This window comes from Colossoma macropomum, unplaced genomic scaffold (genome assembly GCF_904425465.1).
Source record: "Colossoma macropomum unplaced genomic scaffold, Colossoma_macropomum, whole genome shotgun sequence".
Taxonomy (NCBI): domain Eukaryota; kingdom Metazoa; phylum Chordata; class Actinopteri; order Characiformes; family Serrasalmidae; genus Colossoma; species Colossoma macropomum.
In genome coordinates, this window is record NW_023494799.1 from 25,073,771 (window position 1) to 25,099,275 (window position 25,505).

The 25,505-nt window shown below is 38.2% G+C and overlaps 2 protein-coding genes across 2 annotated transcripts in view; one reads left to right on the forward strand and one right to left on the reverse strand.

Annotated features, from left to right (window-relative positions):
• Nucleotides 1-4,181: 4,181 nt before the first annotated feature.
• Nucleotides 4,182-13,031, reverse strand: slc39a1 (solute carrier family 39 member 1). Its single transcript, XM_036587239.1, has 4 exons — nt 12,663-13,031; nt 10,055-10,179; nt 9,658-9,960; nt 4,182-5,100 (listed from the first exon to the last, which is right to left on the reverse strand). Exons 1-4 carry the CDS (start codon nt 12,775-12,777, stop codon nt 4,747-4,749), a joined length of 897 nt encoding a protein of 298 aa, XP_036443132.1. The 5' UTR covers nt 12,778-13,031; the 3' UTR covers nt 4,182-4,746.
• An 8,808-nt stretch (nt 13,032-21,839) lies between these two features.
• Nucleotides 21,840-25,505, forward strand: part of LOC118818649 (stereocilin) — a gene marked incomplete at its 5' end in the record, with an annotated part of 37,967 nt that continues 34,301 nt past the window's right edge. The window contains 2 exons of the mRNA XM_036585938.1: nt 21,840-22,899; nt 25,423-25,447. Of these exons, the coding sequence (XP_036441831.1) occupies nt 21,840-22,899; nt 25,423-25,447 (1,085 nt within the window). The remainder of the gene's footprint in view (nt 22,900-25,422; nt 25,448-25,505) is intronic.

A 25,505-nucleotide genomic window follows, 5' to 3' on the forward strand; every position in this document is an offset into this window, starting at 1 on the left:
GATATAGTGTATGAGTTGAAGTTAAATAACCTATACTGAAATATATATAGTTTAACAAAAGCTGTTATTTGTGATCTACTATTATTAATTAGTTATTAGTTGTTGTTATTGGTAATACTATTATTTATTATCACTATTTATTGGTGAATCATTGTTTGTTTCGAGCATATTTCTTAAAACAAGCAAAATTATCTGCCAGTATTGCGATCTAATTTTACTTAATAAAATTATTTTACTAAAAAGTGTAGAAATCAGTTAAGGGCCCATATCATGGTTATGATAACTTTCACTTGCTTTTTGGAAATTAAAGAGATTACTGGAGTTTGTAAACACTGTTAAATGTCCAAAACATGCCATTCACTCCCCAGCTCATACAGTCCATACACGGAAACTAAGCTGCAAAAACAGCCTGTTTTGAATTCATTCCTTTGATGTCATGAAAAAGCATTATGACTGTTTTTGCTCCATAAAACCAAATCAATGTTATAAGCAAACCTCAGAAAAAATGTAATATTATAGTATTATTATACCATTCTTACAACAATCTAAAAATGAGAAATATCGGATGTATCGTCTATTTTAATATACGCCGATTTCACTTGTCAGTGTATCATTTTTGCACAGTTCTGCAAGGGTGCACAACTCGGGACCCCCAAACTACTTTCAAAATGTGCATTCAAGGAGTCCCATTTCCTGATTTTGCCAAGAGCCCCTGCCTACAGCCACCAGTTCAGCAAATTAGCATAGCATTTTAGCTAACAATGTCAAACAGAGTCAGAAACTACACAAGCAAGAAATCACATAGGCACGTGTGATGATTTAGGCATGCAGTTCACACACTCTTGAACTAGAAAGTATAGTGGTGTAGCTTCCATTACTTGTAAGCCACATTAGCATCATAGCTACAAGGCAAAACTGTAGGCCTAATAAATGAAAACCAAACATTTACTGATTGAATGAATTTGTGGTAAAAGGCAAAGAGTCTAAATCTCATTTCTGATTGACCCATCACTTTCAGCTACAGTCTTAAAGGGCAGTTTATTGAGTGGGCAGGGTCAGGTGAACAGCTGAGGCCAAACTAGCACTGTACAACCCTCTGCGAGTTCAGGCATGTGAGTAAGAAGTGAATAATGAGCTGTAAATAAAGAAGCCACCCAGAACTCCTGCTGCTCTGATGAACTCAGACAGATGGTAAACCCCACTGTAGCGTGGCTTCAGTTTTATTTTTAAATTATATAACCATTTACTGAAAAAATACCCCCTCATATCATTTCTCTTTTCACTGAAGCGTGAGGCATCTTTTGCTTCTAGAACTGAGACAGTTGTGATCGATAAAAATCAGATACCTTGCATAATAATCATGAAACGCATGGAAAGCAGACTTTTATGAATCGTTTTGGCTGTAATTAAAATTGAACAAAACCAAAAATGACCACAGGAAAAAATTCCAGCGCTTCAGTGTCAACAATGCCATCAGGTTGTCTGTAGCTTTTTATCTTTAGTGACACATTGGGTAGATATCAAAACTCGAATTCTTGCCTCCTCAATTCCTTTCACACAATATCTGTCTTTAAAGACTAGTGATGAATATCAATACTTTAAAAACTACTAAGCTTTGAAATGTGCAATTTTTAATTAAAGCACTCAAGATGAACATGTAAAAGTAACCCAACAATCTCAAACTACTAAAACACTCTACTACCCCACAAGAAGAACTACACAGCCATCATGACAGCGTGATGCAAAAGTTTGGACACCCCCGGTCACATAATGTTTGGTTGATTTTCTAAGTGCCATATTTAAGCATTTTCTGCAGAGAACTCACCAAAATATGACATTTTCCTGCAAATTTTAGTGCAAAAACAAAAGATCAAATGTGCCATAACTTGTGCACAGGCCACTTTTTATGTTTCATTTTACCCCCAATGTTAAATTTAGCAAATAAACAGTAATTTTGCATTAAAACGCACAGAACTGTGTTGTCTGTAGATGTGTTAACTTATTTACACTTAGAAAATCAACAGAACGTTATTTGTTATTTTACCAGGGGCGCACAAACTTTTGTCAAGTCTAAAATTATACAACTGGTATAATTTTTCTGTAGATGGTTACAGTAAACAGCATGGCACTGGGAAAGGACGTTATGAGTTAAGTACTGGCACAGCTTTCTAGGTGTTGGCCAGGTCATTAAGAGATTCCAAGTTCAATTTCTGGTGATGCCACAGCTGTCCATGGCCACAAAAGAGAGGATAGTTGGCCTCGGCTTCTCTGAGTTAGTAGGATGGTCCACCCTCTTCCACCATCACTCAGTGCAATGCAAGCCAACATGGGCTTGTCTTGACAGAATTGACAGCTAGCATTCTCCTCCAAACATGTTGAGCTGTCTAATGATGTCATTTTGTGTAACCTTCACCATACCAGCTTGGCAGGATTGTGCGATAGTGAATGTGCAATCAAAATGACTAAATTAGGAAGAAAACTGGGAATAATTTCAGAAAAAATGTTGATGGAAAAATGTAGTTGGATTTCAATAAAGCATGCTCTTATAACAAGTCCTTTGAGCCCAGTAACAGGTAAAGAAAGTAATAAGTAAGGCCATCTGATTTGGTTTGATGTCAATTCCTCTGTCCTCATATCTTATCCTTGCATCTTTTCCTTGACACCTCAGAGGGAGGAGCAAAAAGAAATGAAGAAGCACAATTAGACATATGAGAAGCACTTGATGTTTACACAGGGATATTTTTGGCTACTAACAGCGCATTTAAACCCATATGACCAAAGGCAGAAAAAATAAAGAGTGGAAGGATTTGTAATTAGCATCTTCCTATGCGGAAAGTGCTGTTCATGCTTATTTCAGAACATCCCCAAAGTTCCTCACATGCTCATTTACAAAAGTTTGGTCACCCTTTGCCAAAATACATGTTCTGCTGTACTTTAATTTTAATGCACTTTTTTAATGCATTTTAATGCACAACTACAGTTTATGCTGAATTTAATATACTAGATAAAGCATAAAATGTGCTGAAGTTCTGGCACATTTTATATTTTATGCTTTGTATTTTAATATATGAAACTTTGTGGGAGAAAAAAATGTCCTATCTGTGTTCTCTGTAGAGGATGTGTTCACTTATTTTCCCTTAGAAAATCAACAAAACGTCATTTGAACAGGGGCGCCCAAACTTTTGCATACAACTGTATATATTTGAAATGCAAACCAACAATGTTTTCCTCCAGAGTGGATTCAGTGATTATGTAAACTATAAAATTCAACAATTCTCAATCCAGTTTGTATGTCCGGTTGATAAAAATGTCTGAATGGACTGCATACGTATATTTATGCAAGCTATCTTTTAATCAAAGGCACTACAGATTGAGCAACATCACTTGTGTCAGAATATTAACATGTTCATCACAAAATGACAGCTTTTTAGACCTGAACAGTCTCGTACACGTTGAAATCTAAACATGCTTTAACTGCATGACAAACACCAGAACATATAAATATGCTGCAGATCAATGGAGGTCAGAACAATATTGTGCACCGTGCAACAGTGTTTAACAGAGTCTCTGCAGCAAATACTTCAAGACTTCAAGTCTCTGATCAAATATTATGACATAAGTAAACATAAAAACGGCATGTCAGTTGTCGTATTTGAGCATCAAGTAAAGCATTAGTAGTTAAATGTTAATAATATGATACTAAAATCTCAAGACTTCAAAGGGGTTTTCCATATCAAATAAAACCTGCATAAATGGTTAATTTGCAAAGAAAAAAAGCCATTCAAAGTGGTTTGATGTGAAATCCTCCGCTCTAAAATCTGAATTGTTCACAGTGGTGATGATAGGAACCATAGGAACGTCCACCTCTAAAAGAAAGTTATTACATGAAATGATCATAAATACATTGCCTGATGCCTGAGACATTGTTTTATTTTTTAAGTATTTTGTATTTTATGTATTTTTAAAATACATTAGTGGCAAAGAAATACATGCAGGGTGTTGTCAATAGTTCCCCCAAATTATTTTTTTTCAGATTTACCACTATTTAATATTCAATATTACATATAAAAACACAGAAAACATCATATGTTCACTTTGGATGGTAAATAACATGGTTATATCTGTGCTGCAGACATCATGACCTCTGGTTCCTATCACCACCACTGTTACAGAAAAAAGAAAAAAAAAGTCAGCAAGTTTGTTTGAAATGCACTAAACCACTCTGAACGATTTTGTTTACATCTCAACGCTTGAATTACGCAGATATTTTGAAAAATCGGCTAATTCCCCTTTAAAGACTGCCTTACAGCCCTGGACTGATTACACTATAAAATCATAACCTGCACTGCATCCTTACTCAGTGAATCTTGTCAGAGTGTACTGAAATATTGAAATGTGTCAGTTTGCATTAAAATTATATTTTTGATTAAAAAAAAACAAAACAAAAGTTCATATCCCCTTTTTAAGGTAAACAGTGTGTTGCACTTTTGGCTGGTCTATGGCACTTTGTTATGGTGTAAAATGAACTGCTGTCACTTTAAAGCAAGTCTATTTAATTTGGTCTCTGTCAGTTTTAAAAAACTTCTTAAATCCGTCAACTGGATAAAAATGCTTCTTGCCTTTTAAGCATTTATCAAATCCCAGGAAGCCATCTGCACAACATGCGCAGTGTTCTGAAGTGAGGTCCTTAAGCTTCATATTAAATGTCTGTGGGTCAGCGTGTTGGGACAGCAGCAAAAAAGTCTCTCAGCCCAGAAAACATAGACTAGCCATAATTGAGAAGCCTACTAAGATGAAGAGGACTTTAAGGAGCTGTCTCTCTGGAGAGTTGAGTTCATGAGGGAGGATCTCCAGGAAGGTGATATAGACGAACGTTCCTGCAGCCAGGCCTTCAAGAACTGCCTGGATTAGTGCACCTGCCTGGACCTGGGCTTCACTCACTCCGATGCCCACCCCGATGCCAATCGGTGACATTATGGCAAAAATACTGACGTAGATGGCCACCCATAAGGGGGGAACTGCACTCTGTACCAGCTTCACTGACAGGCTGAAGACGATGATGCTCTTGTGAACCAGGATGGCGATGCAGATCTCCAGCACCTAGATGAAAAAAAAAGAAAAAAAAAGTGTGGCTTGCTCATCAGTATTTTACCCACATGTCTGATTACTAAGAATTCACTGAAAGAGGAAGGAAACATAAATGATCTGACTATGAGATATACATGTGTTTCTGTTCAAGACTTTGCACTGGATTTATGTAGCACTGACTACATGCTAGATGAGCACTGTTGTATCAAAACCCTGTGACAATGGAAACTTTACAGGAGAAAGGAACATTTTTAATCAAAGTTTCAGCTAGGAATTGTTTGTTCCTGGTTAAGTGTTTGCTGGACCAATAAGTCAAATTCTGGTCATACGTTATATATGCAAAAGTAGTGCAGAACACAATAATAAAAATACAATTCTATTCTAAAGAAATCATTTATTGACGTGGCTTTTAGCAGTGTTTTATTTTCTCTGTTTTCCGACAAAGGGCCAGATTTACCAAAAATAACACTAATTACTGACAGCCTACAGACACCTTGGGTCTGTAGGTTTGGCTAATTTAGCAGCTTATCTACTAAGAATTTTCATGCAAATGGATACAGGTGCATATCCAAGATTAACACAGGCTGTTTCCACCAGGTAGGAAACTACAGCACTATATAGTATATAAAAAAGTAGTGCACCACCATTTGAATGCACCATTCTTTACTGTAATATGTGACATACAGAAGTGTGCAGTTTTGGGACACAGCCAAAATGTTTTTATCCTCTGATTCTGGTTCAAATTTTAACAACTTAGCCTAAACTAATGACTTATTTTCTAGATATTTTGATTTGGTAGGTCCAAATAATGACTAATGTGCGATTATTATGACATGATACAACATTATTTTGAGAAAATGATATTATATTTATTATTAAAAATTTAGACAATAAGTAATTGTTTTGACTTTGTTTCAAAACACGTTTGTTTGGAGGTTTAAGCTGAACCAGACTTCTGTGTCGAGTGTATTTGGAATTCGTGCAATACCTCTGTTTAATCTGACGGAGAGCTCCCTGATCAATTAGGTACTGTATGATTTGAACATGTGGTGTGAAATATACCTATAGCTTTAGGACACACAAGTTTCAAACAGCAGCAAGCTTTTACAAAACTGTTTGTCTTTCTGCTGAAGTTGAAAATAAAAACGTGTGATAAACTCTCTTTTCTCTTTCAGCAACAACAATGGCAGCTACGTTACCACAAAAAATAAGATAAGCTTTTCCCAGGCGTTAAATAACTCACAGTCAGTATTTAATATCAGACTTAGTAAACCTGAATAAGTGCTTCATTGTAATAATCTCCTCCCAGTATTCTGTGCTTTGAGAGGGAAACTCCTATAAAGGCATATGCAATGAGACAAAAGTGCACAACAGCAGCTCCTCCCCTGTCATTTTGTTACAGGCACTAAAGAGCTGCTGCCTCTTATCAGTAAATTGCAACAGCCACTTTTTAATGCCAAAACAAGGTTTATGATGGTGCGAAATGTTAGTAAATCTGCCCCTAAAGTCAAATGTTTCTAAAGTTTTTCAGGATCTTAAGATTTACTTGAGTTTTACCCTGAAAACATACTACTCTTTCTCCTCCAGCACTCCTAAAGCCAGTTTTAAACCAGTGCGACCCACGAACGGCAAACCAGAGAGCATTTTTCAGTTCACATCAGTGTCACACAATTCTGTGTTTTATTGCAAATGATAACAAACGTCTTTATTGACCATCAGATCAGTATAAACATGTGATGATATTTGTAAATAATCAAACAAAGGTTATACAATTGCATGCAAAAGTTTGGGAGCCCCTGGTAAAATTACGAGCTTTGCTGATTTTCTAAGTGTAAATAAGTGAACACATTATCTACAGAGAACATACTTCTACACAGTTACTGTTTATTTGCTGAATTTAACATACTGGGCAAAAAAATAAATAAAACGTAAAATGTAGCCTGTGAAATAAATGATAGCAAATTTTATATTTGATGTTTTTGCAATATGTTAAACTCAGCAAACAAATAGAAACTGTACACTAAATTGAACCTTGGCATAATTAAACTTGTTTCCTGTATAAGAGAAGAGGTTAGCTTAATTTTACTTACAAAATCAACAAAACGTCATGTGACCAGGGTGTTCAAACTTTTGCATATGTCTTTGTAAACGAAATTTCAGCATAACTATAATAGCTGACTGAACAAATACAAGCTAACATACGATGACTTCTAAACAGCTTATCTACTGGCCATTTTTTTAACCCAATGTTATCTCCTTCAGCATGTTCCTACATTCATGACAAAATATATGCATTTCTTATAGAAACAAAATGTTGTATGTGATGATTAAGTTAAAATAAACCAAACAGAAGCTTTAAGCAAAATGTCCCAATTTGCAGTCCTTCAGTAGCTCCCAGTGAGGAGTGTTAGATAATAACTGAACTGAAAAGTGGTTAAATGGTGGTGGTTTGTGGGCGGTCTTTTATCTACAGAACAGCAGATGGACGTGCCACCACAGGATTTTATTTACTGAAAATTTTATATGGGCTTGGTGAATATTTTTACTGGTCATTTACTGGTCTTACAGAGTTTTTATGACAGATACCAGCACTGACCCTGCATTTAGCAGAGGTTAATGTAACAAGATTTTATTAATACTTTTTCAATAGAATTAGAATTCAGAATCATTGACCTATTGCGCTTGCACACAGAGGAATCTGACCTCCACACTTAGCCCATCCATGCAGGGAAAGACCCACATACACACACTAGCAAACACACAATGGGGAGCAGCGAGCACACTTGCCTGGAGCGGTGGTCAGCCTTATCCACAGTGCCTGGGGCACAGATGGAGGTTAGGTGCCTTGCTCAAGGGCATTTCAGTCATGTCCTGTTGACTCAGGGGATCGTACTGGTGACCTTATGTTCCCTAACATCCAGCCCACGACTTTGGACTGTTTATGCGTAACCATTTGTCATGAAATCGTCACAGAATGTAAAGAGCAGCTGGTATTTTTCAAAGGAAACGTTTGGACAAGACAGCAATGACTGGCACTCAGGGTTTGTGAGCAGAGTGGAAAATGTAGAGCAACCTTCGAGAATGACTCATTAAGGTCAGCGTAACCCTACAGATAAAGCCCAAAATGAAGCACATGACCAAGCTACAGAAAATAGACTCTTTCACTTCTACTCACGCAAAAGCTCCTTTAGGTAAAACATGAACATGTTTCTGCAGGAGAGACATTAAAGAGTGGGTTTATGGAGTCTACAGCTAGTCACATGATGTCCAAAAGTCCCAGCACAGATCAGTAGCTATGTTAGGTTTGAAGGTGATACTGCTAAGCTGAAGTTATGCTATAATTCTTTGAACCTGAGCAGGGATCTCATAAAAATGCCTATAAAGCTCACACATGAGTTTGCATGTAACGAAAATGTGCAGAACACAGGTCAAACTCCAACTGTGGAGGTCACAATTCTGCATAATGTCTGAAGTTTCACAGCTTTTTCAGACTAGATGAGCTAATTATGAGAAGAGCAACGCTGAACTTTGATAGTAAATATCTAATTGACCTATTCATGCTCCTCCCACAATTTAATTCTACCTGTTGCTGAGGTTGATAAAGCTTTATAAAACTTTGACAAACATTTTGATGAGAAATTCCTAATAAGAAACTGTAGAACATCCTTGTTAGGAGTCATTACATAATGTTCAGTTTCCAGTTTAAAACGCTACAATACTGAGCTATAACCTAACATAATGTAAAGTTGTTATAATTGAAACTAGGCAACTATACTACTATGCCCAATTACACAAAACAAAACAAAAATACACAACCAATCTATTCTAAAAGTGAGAGCTTTCACATTCATACATACATACATATAGTTTCTAAATGTCATTTTTAATAGCAGTAATGCATTCTTGTTTTTATGTTTTGGGAATTTCTGTGGGAAATTCCACTCATTTTCTAAATGTCTGCATAATTACATGGTCAACATGTAAGCAAAGTCATTTAGAATGATTTAATATGAACTGTTTAGAAAAACTTGCAGAATCAGAATTGGTCACAGTGGTGGTGATAGGAACCAGATGTCTGAAGTTTAATGCCTCTAAAAGCTCTCTCACAGAAAGCTGGTTATGAATTTGATGCCTGAGACATTGTTTTACAGTAGTTTTGAGAGGGTTTAGCCTACTTTTTAAAATGTACTCATGTTAAAGAGGTACATGCAGGGTGCAAGGTAAAATGTACTCCCCAAAGAATACTTATTTTTTTTTTATTTAACACTACTTTACCATCATCAACATTACATAAAAAAACACAAGACACACATAGGTTCACTGGTTATTTTGAACTATAAAATATGTGCTATGTGCTATATTAGACATCGTGACTCCTGGTTCCTATCACCACCACTGTGCAGAAATTCAAGCTGGTAAGTTTTTCTACAAACCATTTTCACACCAAACTGCTCTGAACGACTTTGTTTACATCTTAATGACTGAAATATACAGAAATTTTGAACATTTTTTTAAAAACAGTGAAAAGTGACATCTGTGTCTTAGAAAAACTCAGCATGAAGCTTTTACCTTTGCGTCTGTAGCTTGTAATCCAATGGCCAAACCTTCAAACACTGAGTGCAGGGAGAGAGACAGAAACAGCATGAAGGAGCGGAAGGAGGAATGGGCCTGCAGATCCACATGGACGTGTTGGGCGCTGCCCTCCAAATCGTTCACAGAGCGATGTCCATGAGCATGTCCATGGCCCATTGGGGGCAGCAGAGGTGTAGTTTCCTCACTTCCGTGGCCAGTGCAGCTGAGCACGAGCCTCTCCAGGATCAGGACGGTGAAGAAGCCACATGCCATAATGAACTCCGCCACAGGGTAACTACTCTGTTGAAACAAGAAAAACAAGATTAGGGAAGCTCCCTGGGTGAGTTTCAGAGACCTGGAAACAACAGTCAATTGTGTATCCAAGTTAACTCACATCCAGCCCCTGCAGTTGCCCGCTTATGTCAGACAGGTAATCTGGGATAATGTCCAAGAAACAGGCAGCCAGGAACACACCGCCCGCAAAACAGCTGATAAAACTCAGCACTATTTGATGGGTTTCTGAAAGAGAAAAGCAACACAACAAATCAGAGAGAATGAAAAATGCTGCTGTTGCAGCACAATTTTCGAAATCAAATTCAATGCTTTTAAATGTCTCTTCTATTTAAATATCTCTATCTATTTAAAGACCTCAACAAATGAACAATATCATTTTCACCACACAGCAACAAACACAAACTGAAATATGGCATGTACTCATATCTTTATATTTTATTCTTTATTCAAAAAGACTGGTTGACAATTAAATGTTGATATATGTTTCGAGATACATTATACAATATGTCCTAACTTTATGACCTGTCTGTAATGCATTTTAAGCTGCTATCGGTATGAAAAGTGCTCTGTATATAAAGGTATTACTTTTATTATCATTATTATTGTTAGTTGTTGTAGCTGGGGAGCCCTCTTATCAATTTCCTAATATAGCTCCACAAACTGTTCTCTCCTTCTTTTCATGGCCTTTTATATTGCCTGGATGTGGCCTGGATATTTCTGTTTGCCAGACAGTTCTAAACAAGGCTGATTTACAATGTGACTCTTTTCAACCTGGTCTTAGACATTACCTTATATTTTAATACTTTAATAGTAAAACTTTTTCCAGACATTTAAATTTTTTATCCTGAGATGTATCCTGAGATGTTTTTTTTTAATTCAAAGTATTACCATCCTTGCTAATAATCTGATTTCTGCACAACAACATTGTTAACATCCAGTGGTTTTCCATGTAAGATTGGTTGGAAACCAAAATATGGTCAAACTGGTGCATTATAATTCATTAAGTAACATTAGAAGCAAGCTTAGATGGTGATATTACCCTCACAGAAAATGCTAAACTTTCACAAGTGGTACTTCAGAACTGAATTTGGATCATGATGATCTTGTTTATTTTGAAAACTGTTTGTCTGAACTTGTTATTTTCCAAGCTTATTGCTTACTCAGTGTAATTTTGGTTCTGCTACACCAGCACATGCTGCTTCTTTTCTTTAAGTAAAAGCTGTGAACATGAGTTTCAGTTCCATAAATGAGTTTTCTTTGAGCTGGCAGGAATGCATGCTTTAGGGCAGTACGTAGACTTTCATAATCAGGTGACTCAAAGTTCTGTATATCCACAAGGCAAAGGCCTGAGAGAATGATCACTAACCACCAGGGATTAAGAGCTGGCCCGCAAGATAAAGAAATCATTCAAGATCAAATAACATCCTCTAGTTTAGGCTTAGAGAGCAATTTCTCTTCTATAAGCAAACCTGTCAGTTGCTGGAGGGCAAGAGATTTTTTGACAACAGCTGCTTGTTTTCAGTGTCAACAGACAGACAAGCAAAGTTCACTGATAACCATGGCAGTTAAGTGTAAAAAGCCCAGTCTAATCACAGAAAGAGAGGGAGGAGCTAGAGATGAGTATCCTAGAGACATACTGAATTAAGCTTCGTTACTTCAACGACATAACATCTCAGGGAGAAGTAGCTAAAAAAATCTACCTGAATAAAAAGTACCAGGTCAAAAAACACCTGATGTATTGAGTTCCCCATAGAAATACACTGGAACTTCTGAGTACATCCAGCATCTATCAGCATAGGAACTGACGTTTGTTAGGCTCTATTCTTCTCTTTTTTGGGATCCTCCTGTTCTAAAATAAAATAGATATGATGTATATATGTAAGCTTTGTTCGATTTAGAACTTATAGTTCCATACTTACATGCTTAAATGGTTCTTTGCATGGTGAAATGGTTCTTCAGATTGACAGAGAATGTGTTGTATATGGTTCTGTCCAGAACCTTTTTGAAAATGCCTCTAAATAGCATCAAAAAGTGATCTATTGTTTCGATGTGAAGCTTGTAACCCTTTTTTGGTTCTATACAGAACCATAGAACCATTTTCAAAGAAGTTCTATATAAACCCATATACAACACTCTCCGTCAGTCTGACAAACCATTCTCCATCAGTCTGAAGAACCATTCTCCATCAGTCTGAAGAACCATTCTCCATCAGTCTGAAGAACCATTTCATCATACAAAGAACCATCTAAGCATAAAATGGTTCTATATAGAACACATGGTCCTAAACAGAACCATTCCCTGTACTAAAGAACCCTTGAAGAACCCATTTTTTTAAGAGTGTAAATGTGAAGGACTGACATGGGACCCAATAAAAGCAAATTTGTTTCCTTACAAATATACTTCACTATAAGGATTATCATTTCAAAATACTCAGAGAAATGTAAATACATCAAGACTCACTACACGAAGCTTATTTCAGCTTGTTATTCGAATTTTCCGTTCCACCTTAAATTACTAGTTTCATTGAGGCGCCTGTACCGCGCCGCTATCACGCTATTTAAGGTGGAACGATAGTTCGAATAAGAATCTGGCGAATATTAAACCAACTTCAGCCTTGATTTTATAAACACACGGCAGTGATAGCAGTCATTTGCATTAGCAGGCAGCACTCTAGGCTCCTGGGCTGGAGAGTTAAAGTCTAGTCTTACCCGTTCCACTTGTTTCTCGGAACCATTTCATCCGAGCAGGGATGAACCCAAAGAGGAGAGTGAGAAGCAACAAGCCGACGAGGGCGCCTATTTTGACCTGCAGAAGATAGTCCATCTCCTTCAGCTCGACAACCTACAGAACCTACAGAACCTGCTAGTAAACAAACCGGGGGTTGGTGAAGTCTCTCCTAAATCACCCTAAAACGACTTTTAAAAACCAACCGGTCAGCTGGTGTCCCCAGCGTTAATAAGGCTGCTTTTGTTTATGAAAGAAGGCCTTAAAAGAAGCTTGGCTGCTCATTTTCGGTGTTTCTCTGAGAGGCTGCTGCTGAGGTCCATGTTGCTCTCCACATTCCAGTTTAGCTCCTCCCTGTGACGTAGGGTCACGCTGTGTTGAGGCATTTTTTCCCCACCTGTATTCCGACAAGCCCCACCTCCCGCGCTAGGATTGACTAGTTCAAGCTCAGAAATCAGAGTCAGGTAGATGAGATATATATATGTGTGTGTGTATATATATAATGTCAAGGCCACTTTATTTACTATCCAAAACCACCAGTGAACTTGCACGTGTCTTCTGAGTTTATATATAACTTTGATGATAGTAAAATAGCAGCGAATCTAATATAATATGTACTATTTTGCTTGCAAGTACCTAAATTGACGTTTTAGACCAAAACCTTCTCCCAAAATGAATATAAAACAATGTCTCAGGCATCAGGCAGCATATTCATAATAAACTCATGTAATAACTTTCTGTCAGGGCGCTTTCAGGCGGACGTCTGGTTCCTATCACCTCCACTGTGAACAATTCTGTTCCAGTAAGTTTATCTACAGACAGACACCAAACCACTGGTGTTTCGAACCAAACCACTCTGAATGAACTCAACTGCATGGAGTTCCCCTTTAATGTTTGATATTTTGGGCCATAATGTGATAAATTTGGATCACAATGCTTGAAGAAGTTCATTTGTTTTGTTTTATTTTGTGTGAGTTTTATTTCTTTTCAGCAGCAAGAAACATTGCATTCCCCCAGCTCTCCCTAGTGTCAACTGTCTGTCGTTACATTTATTTTAAAGAATTTGAAACAAATAGTAGTTAGCCCATCAAAGAGCTGTATCCCAATGAGTACAGCTTATTTTTGCACAACTTTTGTGGCTTTTAACATTTTAAGTACTTTTGGTAACAAAATAAACCATCTTGAAATGAACATGAAATGAACACATCACTGTGCCAAAGGAAATTATACAGGCCCAAGATGTGATAGTTGTCTATAAATTAATGTAATGTATCAAAACTCGATTTGACACCAAATTTGCTTCTTTATTTACATTCTGTTTAGTCTTTGTGGCGACCTTTGCCCCCCAAGACAAAACATTTTGACAACCCTGTTACAGAAGGACAGTTTGGAATCAGGTTTGGGTCACTGTTTTGTTGATTTTCTAAGTGAAAATAAGTTAACACATTCACATAACACATAACCTCCTCTTCTGCACATTCTGATGCACGATTACTGATTATTTGCTGCATTTAACACATTGGAAAAAACTAGAACATAAAATGTGGCCTAAGAAAAGTAACAGGTTTTATTTATTTTCTTCAAACATGTTAAACACAGCATATACATAGTAATTGTGCGTTAATATTTGCAGAAAAGTGTAATATTAAAGCCTGTTCTCTGTCGAGGATGTATTCATTTAGTTTCACTTAGAAAACAAACAAAACATATAATTTCAAACTTTTTCGCACAACTGTATTTCTGAGTCTGGTGCTCTTGTCCTGCACATAATCTTTAACTCCTCAGCTCCTTCATGTGGTTAAAATAAGTCAGAACAGGGAAACAAAGGGCTGAATTGATCAAAGCCGGAAAACAGACCGTAGTGAATCTGCACGATGAACTACTATTATGAAAAAGTCTCCCAACCAATCAGCGGGACGTGGGCGGGGCTTGTTTTAATACGGGTAGGAAAAAAAGAACGTTGTTTGCATCTGTAACTTCTGCCTTCCATAGACTTGTGTTTCAACCGGCAAATCAGTATGATTTACTTTAAGCTTCTGTACAACAGAGAGATGTTTTATTCACTTTAGACTTTAGTCTGGAGGTTTAGGAGAATTAGACATTTAGAAAATGACAAGATTGAGCTCACTGGGGCAGCAGAGGGCAGCAGAGGGCAGCAGAGCTCAAAGCTTCTACTTTCATGTAGAAAAGGCACATGACTGTCTTGTGACTGTAATCAGTCAGAAGCTACTGTTCCTGTGAGGTGTTTCTCAACTTCAGCTGGTCCTTCACTCACACTCAGTTTAGTGTTTAGAGTTCCCCATACCCAACACGCTGAATCAGCTAACTGACAGGCCCTCATTACGTCTGTTTATTACCCATATGGAAAAAAATGTTCCAAATATATTTATCAAATATATTTTTTGCAATGTATAAAAAATGGCCACAAAATGTGTTTATATATTTAAAATGTATTTATTTGTATTTGTTATTATATTTGTTCAGTTGTATGTAGTTTTGATAAAGGTTACAGATATAACTAAACATACAGGCTTCAGTGTGTAGCATTGTACTTTGCATTAACCATGTACGTGTGCAGGAAGACACTCACACACAAAGTATTTCAAATAAACAAGATATCAAATCATAACTGCATTTTCACAGTATATCACTTGCTATTTGATAAATACTTTTATGTACAATTATTTTTGTATGGTACATTTATATGTGTATATCCAGCCTGTCCATGATTCCTGTCTGTGACGGACTGGCGGCCTGTCCAGAGTGTTTCCCGCCTTCTGCCCAATAAGTGCTGGGATAAGCTCCAGCACCCCCTGTGACCCAGGAGGATAAGCGATGCACACATTTACACTTAGGGCCAGTTAGCATCTCCAATTGGACTGACTGCATGTCTTTGGACTGTGGAAGGAAACTGGAGCACCTGGAGGAAACCAATGCACACAAGACACGGGGAGAACATGCACACAGAAAGGACCTTGGTCGCCCAGCTGGGGAATCGAACGGAATTATTATTAATATTGTTATTATTACTACTATTATTATTATTTTTCTTCTTCTTCTTCTTCTTCTTATTATTATTATTGCTGTCAAGTCATTTCCAACTTGGTGACTATATGGATAGTGTTTCTCTAGAATGTCCTGTCTTCGGTTTGGGTCTTCAGGCTAAAGAATGGCTGGTTAACGATTTGTCTAATTGTGTCCATCCATCTTGTAGCTGTATGTTGTCTTCCTCATTTATCTTCAACTCTTAGAACCATAATGGCCTTTCCCACCAAACTGGTTCTTCTCAGAATATATCCAATTTTTTTCCTTGTCGTACTAAATTTAGTTTTTAGATGTGAATGCATTAACAAACAAAACTACTAGAAATAAAATACACTGTAGAAAAGTATTTTCTGATCCTGATCCTGTGTCCCTTTAATTGGGCTGAGTTATTGGTGAAAGGAAGGATTAAAAGCAAGAAAGGATTAAAAATGCATGAAAACACAAGTTAAATACATCGCTTTTTCATTTTTTAGTTTGACTACCCTGATTATTCATCTGTGGTCCACTGCGTTTTGTATCTGCTTTGATTTTTCACAGCATTGTGAGCACAAAACCAAGCGCTTTAAAATGCAGTTTATTAAGTCAATAAAATGGATCACCAAGGCTGAGTGCATATTCAAGTCAGGCATTGCACAGCACTGTCATCAGCATTGTCCTGCTGCATAGATCCAACAACAACTCTCATGCATGCACAACTGATTCAACTGTAGGACTTGGCAGATGGACACTTTATGGATTATTCTACCAAATTAGTTCAAACTGCAGTTCCACAGTAAAAACTATTTTAAAAAAACAATGAAATATTCAGACCTTAGATATATGTTTTCATGTCACTACTGAAACACAAAGTGTCGTTCCATAGGCGGAGCCTTTTTTAGCCACACCCCTGCATTTTAAAGCAGGAAGTGAGGCTGCATCCCTGTCCCTCATGGTCATGATGAGCTGTTAGATCCCACTGTTTCGAAAATAAATGTGTCCCAAAGGCTGAAAATCAGTGTGGAACATTATAAACTGACACTACAGAAACATATATTTTCTAAAAATAAGTAAATTGTTTTATTAAACATATTATGGTTTTATGTGTGTAAAACTACAAATGTACTAGTCATGTACTGGTTAGTGCTTTAAATTTTGCTCAGAATGAGCTAAAATTGTCACTACTGAAACAGTCCCTACTGAAACATTTGGTAAAGTTTCAGTAGCATTATGACTGTGTTGGTAGTGACAAAACAAAATGTTTAATTCTTTGTTTTGATAAAATAAACATAATTAAAGTACAAGGTCACTCAAAGCAAAAGGATAGTAGTTTAAAGTTTAAGTTGGTTAGAAGTCCGAAATGTGTTTTCATATACAACGTATACAGCTTTTTGATCAAATGCAGTTTTTGTATAATCTTCGTTAAATTCCGAATTTTTTTTCCATAGAAATGAAAGGGGTGAAAGACTGCACAACCATCTACTGTCCTTCTGCTTGACGAAAGACACTGTTTCACATTTATTATCTCAGGGTAGGCCCAAGAGCATGAATTCAATGTTGTTCTGACCTGCACTCATCTGTCTCTTTTTTTCCATCCCTCATTTCACCCATAGTGTGCCACCACACAAACTGTATTACTTGCCCTACAGCCACCAAACTACATGTACTCACTAAGGGTAGGAGCTCAAACTCTAGTGCAGAGCCATACCGATCTGCACTCTTCTATGTGCCATTTTTTCATCCCTAGTTCCTCACATAGACTCCCATTCATTTTCAACAACACGTAGCTAACGGTTGGCAACTCCCTACAAACAACTAAATAAACACCCCATATACAATGGCAACTGCCTAGCAGCAATTTAGCAACCGCATGGGATATCATAGCAACTGCCTAGCAACAACCTAGCAGGAAGCGGGAACCATTTAAGCTGTGTAACCATTATGCGTTTCCTTCAGGAAATGCATGTTTCTAGTTTTATTTAAGACCTTATTTCATAGAGTTATAACAGCAAACTTCAGCCAAAGGAACAGCAGGGGGACCACCATGGTCACCACACCGCCATGTTAACCACATGGCAGTAGTTACAGTTAACGAAATGCACCGAAATATGATTTGACTGATTAGTTCCGTGTCTGACCTAACCAGTTTGTTAAAAAGAGAAAAGGTTTGCAAAAAATGTCCAAAACAAGTGGCCACTCGACTTTGCACCTGTCTACAAGCATATGCAATACACCAGAGATCATCAGTTCTGGCCTAGAGCTGGAGTTCTGTACAATTTGGTGATTTTTCTCCTTTAGCACACCTACTGAACCTGCTAACTAATTGCTGTTTGGAGTGTCTAAGCAGCCAAACTTGCTGGACACCAGCCCTCAGGAACTGATGACCTCTGCCACACACCTTCCTTGCACCTCCAAGCCTTTATTCACTTTTAGAACCTGGTCTTAGCAAGAGCCCGAGCATGTGGGTGAAGTTAGGCGAAGGTAGAGAGTAAAGTTTCTCATTTAATATTCCTGCTGCCAACTGAGCCCCACGCTGCTGAGTGAGCGCCGCTCCCCGAGGCATCAATAATACAAGAGGAAGTTATTGTTCCGCTGCGGGCGACACTGCCACAGAATTAAAGGGCTTGTGGGGAGGCAGCGCCGGCCCTTTCACTGCTTCTGCTCAGGTTTCCGGCCCTGCAGACAGTGCTCAGACATGAGAGAGTTGGTTCTGTACATTAGTGAAGGGCCTGATTGTCTGGAGCTGAGGACTTAGCGACGCTCTTGTTTTATGACGGCTGCAGGAGACCTCCTGGCACTACAGTGTGTAAAGCAATACCTTCAAGGACACTGTCCAAAGTTATATCCTGTGAGGGCATGGCTCACAACAGGGTCAATGGGATTTGTGTAACTGACAAATAGAAAAAGGTTATCAGGATAACCGGGTCAATTCAGATTCAGATACATTGCCTTATTTTAGCTGTTGACTATATTGACCAGGGGTGCCTGAGCTTTTTGTCTTGGGGGGCCAAAGTGCAATGTTTGTGGTAGGCTGAGGGCCAAAAACACAGCAATATACAAACAAAGAAGGTACGAAGGTTCAAATAGAGTTTTTAAATATGTGTTTCAAGACCTTACACTATATTTTTCTTACTAAAGTACTTCAAAAGAACAATTTTAAAAGAAAGCTAAGCATTTAATACGCCATATGCAATATAAAAATATGTCTGTTCCCTTGTTGGCTGAAGGGGTGAGGTTAGGGTAACTTTCTGGTGGGCCAAATCAAACATCCTCAGGGCTTTGGGCAGCCCTGATTTAGACCTCTAACAAATTCATTTATGGTAATTGAGAGCACTTTAAGACATAATGTAATAAGTGTAAAGCAAACAATAACGTATGCAAATATAGAGCAAGACAACAATATTAATTATAAAACGCATAGTTCCGATCCTGAAATCTGATTGGCTGAGCCGTGTTCGAAGCCGTTGTAAAATCCACGGTATATGCACTCCTATGACTGCCTCACAACAACTGAATCGTATATTATTGCACCATGGCACGAAAAAAAATGTATGTTCTTAACTAGAACTAGGCTGGTCAGCTAGCTAACTAACATGCTAAAAGACAACAACATGGAGTAAAGAACTCCATCATTAATATTACAGGCTTGAATTAAAGCACTTGCAGTATGATTAACTGTAAAACGGCAGTATAAAAGTCTAACAAATGTCCAATGAATGGATTACACAGTTCAAATGTTTGTGTTTCAGTCAGAAGTAGCAACAAACCCAGGCTGAATCCTAAACAGCAAACTCGGTATTCCCTAAAATGTGTGTTAGCTATGAACGTTTGGAAATTCTAGCTTCTATAGCCAAATCTATCCATTTATTGAGTATGGATGTGTCTGAGTCCCAAATGACTATTTCTTAGCTGTATTTTGCACCGTTGGGGTGCAAGATTCAGTATTTAAATTGTGTACTATGTAGTGTACTATGTAGGGAGCAGGGAGCTGTTTTAAGATTCAGCCCCAGCATGGGAAGAGGGGCACGGATGGATTGGTGCTAAATAAGACTTAGTGGTAATTTGGTGACCAAAAAGTACTTATAAAGCAGAGGTTTTTGAATTAATCAGTGATTTGTTATCATATATTCATTGACAAACTGACAAAACAAGCCTGCAGTGAGAACGTCGGTGGTAGTAAATTAGTTGGAATGCTTAGACTACGAAATGTGACAAGGTGTTACTGAGTAACGTATAATGCCTGACTCATGCTATCCTGATTATATGGAGGATGGAGCCATTTTTATTTAGTTCCTTAAGCTTAAAGTTTTGGAGGACCACCCTCACAGTTAATTGGCAAAAACTAATAACAGACAGAGGTGGCTCTAAGCTAAGCTAAACTGTATCTGCATTACTGTATTTGCTAAAAATCATTGAGTATGATGTCTAATGATAAATAATGTTATAGACAACATTAAGATCAGTTAGCTAACTGGCTAGCTGACACGTATGCTGAAGCTCATAACTTGGAAATTCCAACCTCCCACAAGGAATAATCAATGACAACAATCCCCAGCTGGGAATTCCTACTCAGAAAGTCAGAATGGTGGCCTCAACTCAAATCAACACGGCTTCTCACACCCTTAGAGGAAAATATTAAACACAAAAATTGGCCCGTGCAAAACATATGGCGCATTTAATATTTTATTTTTTCTTAATAAATAAAAATTGTGCACTAAAATTAGCAGAAAATGTCATATTTAAGTGTGTTCTCTGTGATGAATGTGTTAACCTATTTTCACTTAGAAAATCAACAAAACATCTTATTTGTCCAGGAGTTCTCATACTTTAGCTCGTCTTTGTTTGACATGTTGGACATGCTAGAAACTCCATAAAGATTATATGCAGCATTTCCATCACTCAGTATATGGCCTCACACTGTTCACTGTTTATCAACTCCAATCATTATTATTTCTAAAGTTCTTGTGTAATTGGGTCTAAATGTTCAAATGATCGAACTGTGATCCAGAATAAAATAAAAAATATTTTCACTAACTTTTATAGGTAGTTTCTGGAGAGGCAGATGTACTCACATATTTGAGAGAGTTTTACTTATGCCAACTTTCTGCAGTATCATCATAATATTGCATAATATTGCTGTAATGGTATAACAAGAGCTTCTCAAAGTTACCTGGTCTCATATATCATCCTCAAGCCTTCATCCATTCCCTCCAGAAATCAGCCAGCTGGCACGTACTGCAATGATGGCGCTGAAACCTGAAGCTCCAGCTGAAGCTTTTGTGCATCCAATTGAATCTCAAAGACCGGGAGGGGGAGCAGACCGAAAAAGTGACACTCGCTGACAGAAAGGGAGAGAGAGAGAAAGAGAGTGAGGGGAAAGATGAAGAAGTTGATCTTGTTTTTTAGTACTCTTATGGCATTCTAATCAGCATTTCTTTTGAGGACACCAATGGCTTGGATGGATTACGACTGCGTGTAAGTATTCCCAAAGGTTTGACAATTTAAATTGGAGATTAGATTAAAAAAATTAACAGATTTAAATGTAAGAAGTGTATGTTTAATTGAAAAATACTCTTTTAATTTTGAATTCATTTTAATACCTATTTAAATGGACACATGAAAGGCAACACCTGTTGTAACCAAGAACATACACCCAGCCTAAGGATTAATGTAGACAAACCTATGGCGGTCTGCTTTTCTTTGTGAAAGTGTAGTCAAGTGACAGTGGGCAGTCATTAACATTTTATATCCACTCTGCAGTGTGACATTTTACTCCCTCAGCGTCTTAGGCGGCTCCTAAAGGAGCTCTGTAGCAGGTGCTCTTTCAAAGAGGCAGCGATATGACTTCGTCCATACTGATCTGAAGCTTGGGAATGGGGCTCAGAATGGGAACATTTGGAATTCTAATGTGGCTGATTGTCTTATTGGTTGAAGTATCAACCACTTCTGAAGGTAGGGAAAAATAGCTTTTGTTTGAAGCTGTGTTTAGTATTAAAGTTGTATATACCATATGAGTGGTTTTACATACGATCAATTATAGCTTTAAATGTACATATTGTATTTCAGAAAGTAAAAAAGAGGGCCAAAGAGAAGTCATTCTGAAAGAGCTGGTCGAGATATGGCGGAAGGGTGGGGGATGGTACCCCCGCAGAGAGCAACCATCTCCAGAAAGAACACCAGATCAACAAATCCATTCAGTTGTACGAGGTATTGTTGGAGGTCTCAAGTCTCTGGGACTTTTGCCCAAGAAGACCATGGGTCTACCACCTCTTAACAAGCCACTTGATCGGAACAGACTCTCGGGATTTCTCTACAACATCTCCATGTACCTTCAGGAGATGAGTGCTGAGCTAGATGATGATCAGCAGACTCTCAGTGATGATCAATTTTGGGAGAACTTGTTGTACTCTTTCCTTCAGTCTGATGGAAGAACTCCACTTGGACAGTGGGATGGGAGGGTTCCTCCAAGGCCGAGCTTCAAACTCCAGGATCTATTTTTGTCTCTAAGAGGAAGTCCACACTGGGATGGATTACTGGGGCTGGTGCAGAGCATCCTAACTTTTATAGAGCGCCAGCCACAAAGGCCTATCCTGACATTTGTGTCACAACACTGGAAGACCATCAGCGCTTTGCTTGACATGGCTCTGCAGGCTCTGGTCAGTGGGACCTATGGCCAAGCTAGCGCGGGCCTCCAGGGATTTATTTGTGTCCTGAAAGGACGAACTGATTGCTCCTTCAACTTGAGCTGGTTGCAGCAGCTCCTTACGTTTCTGGAAACGAGGAACTGGAAACCTGTGGTCAACCTGCACCCTGCAAGTGTAGCTGTCGACCACAGGGATGGTGCTCTCTCGACAGGACGTTTTAAGCCGTTTAGCGTTCCACCCGAGGTCTTACGTGAGGAGAACCTTTATGTGAGCAATGCGTCCCATGAGACGGAGAGGCTCACCTCTCTGCAAAAGCTGCTCCTGCAGGCCCTGTCAAGGTCAAACGTTGGAGAGAGGGCTGTGCAGTTTGCAGAGCATAACCCTGCCCTCCTGCAGGGTCTTGATGGCCTAAGGCGTGGACTTCTGCACAGAGTGGGCAGCACTGTGTATGGTAACCTGAGGAGGAAGGTGTCACGTGTGACCATGGCGCTGCTGGATGATCTAGGGAGCATGGTGGGGGAGCCACAGTCCAGTCAACAGGGACGATGCTCAGTGGGCAAGTTTATTCCAAAATTAATCATTCCAAGAGTGTTTCAACTATGTGCATAAGAACAACCAGTTTTTATATATAATTACAATAATGTATTTTACAGTGTATATATATATATATATATATATATATATACACTGTAAACACACTGGTACTACCCTTCGTTTATTTCATTTGTCCAGTCAAAATGGCCTATAAGTACAGGTTTTTCAGGAGATATTTCAGAGTACATTAGGTATGAGATAAGATGAGATGCTTAGAAAGGAAAATAAATAAAAAACAGGAATTTCAAAATCCAAAGTTTAAAAAATTATTAAAAACTAGACCTGGCAAGACCTGGTAGACACCAAAACTGCCCCCATCAGATAAACGGTGCTTAAAGCTTTCATCTCTGAGAGAGAGGAGAAAATCAAGCTGCTTCAGATTTGAAAACATCTACAGGTGTTTCTGTCCATCCTTCCACTGTGAGAAGACAACAGTTTAAAAAAAGACAAAGGAAAACATTTGCAATAACACTGCAACTGGACATTTAAGATGTGGCGTATGGTTTAATGGAAACAAAATTTGAGATCTTTGAAATGAACAGAAGGCAAAAGGCTGTGAAAGACCATGTCTTCAATCAGGTTCAACGAGGTTCAGTGCAAGTTTGGGGCTGTAAAACAACGTTTAGAGTTGGTGGTTTGTTTTGATTGAAATCATCATGAATGCTAATGAGTACAAATTTTGATATATCATGTAATCCTCTCTGGAAAATGTTTGATTGTAAAGACACTCATTCTGGAGCAAGACAATGACCCCAAGCACTCTGTTAGGAAGATCAAGATGGTCTTATCAAACAAAGAAGCTGCTGGTGTTCTCAGAACAACAGACTGTCCACCCCAAAGTCCAGAACGCGATGTTGCTGTGAGTGTTTGTGACTACTTGGATCATGAAAAGCAGAAAATGAATGCTAAACCAACTTCTAAGACTGAACTGCTTTTTTTTTCTCTCTGAAAAATGAATAACTTTTACTTAATGGCCGTTTTGACTGTTTCTAACCTTTGCACAGTGCTGTACACCAGATGCGAAATACAGGGGGTCCAAGAGGGGTCCAGGATTCCCTGATTAACCCTTTGCACCCCCTAAAAGCCACAAAATATTTGGGGGGTCCCTAAAAACACAAGAACATGTTATAGTATTATCTGTTAAACCCACTGGGTTTGCGAGAAATATATACAATAATTCAGAAAAAAAGCTGTTTTATTTTACCTTTGAAATGGCAAAGTTCTGCTTTTATTGTTAACTATCCAAAACTATCCTAATGGAAAAAGTAACCAGCAGCATTCTAAATTGTTTCCATAATATTCCGTAATACCAAAGTAAGACTTAAGTGTTCATCCCGCAGTGCAACCTAGGGACCCCGCCATTTACAAGGGGATATTTCACACACTGACTGTACATATACACCAATCAGGCATAACATTATGACCACCTCTTTGTTTCTATCAGCTCCACTTACTATATAGGTGCACTTTGTAGTTCTACAATTACAGACTGTAGTCCATCTGTTTCTCTGCATACTTTGTTAGCCCTCTTTTACCCTGTTCTTCAGTGGTTAGGACCCCCATGGACCCTCACAGAGCAGACACTATTTGGGTGGTGGATCATTCTCAGTTTTTAAACACTGTGTCCACTCACTGTCCACTCTATTAGACACTCCTACCCTGTCATTCCAGCTTATAGATGTAAAGTCAGAGACAATAGCTCATCTGCTGCTGCACAGTTTGTGTTGGTCATCCTCTAGTCCTTCATCAGTGGTCATAGAACGCTGCCCACAGGACGCTGTCGGCTGGATATTTTTGGTTGGTGGACTATTCTCAGTCCAGCAGTGACACTACAAAGTGCACCTATATAGTAAGTGGAGCTGATAAAATGGACAATAAGCATAGAAACATGGAGGCCATAATGTTATGCCTGATCAGTGTATATCACTGCTGTTCGAAGAAAACCTTGTGTCTCCATTTTTGTCATTTTTCAGTTTTTGATATGATCTGAAAATGCCTGTTGTCCTTTATATTGTGTGTGAATTTAATGAAGAATGGACCAAAAGAAATGACTTGAAAAATTGTTTGGTTCCATTGACTTACATCAAAAGTAAAGTATGTTTTTTGCTTCTCCTGTAAAATTACCATTTTGGAGTTACGAGGTTTTGGAGTGATATACAGTATATACAGTATATAGTAAAGTCAGCATAGCTTTCACTGTTCAAGCTCAGTGCTCCTGAAATCACAATGGCCATGTTAGTCATTAAGCAGATCCTTGTTACTTCAAATCCTATGGTCTGGATAATCTATCTGCCCTTTTGTTGATGTTAGTAACCATACACCCCTGGCATTATGTGCCCAGCTATGCTATTACATTGAGCTGAATTGTATAAAGCCCTCCTCTCTGTTTTCTGCAATTCGTCAACAACTCTCTGCGATTACCAGTGATTTGTATCCATGCATGACTCACTCATCCCAGTTTCCACCTTCTTTTTTCTCCCTAAAGGTGACCTCAGGCAATTAATTTTGTGGTAAGTGTTATACCCAGGAGAAAACATTCAGTCCCATTTTTACTGACCGCTCCTAGCC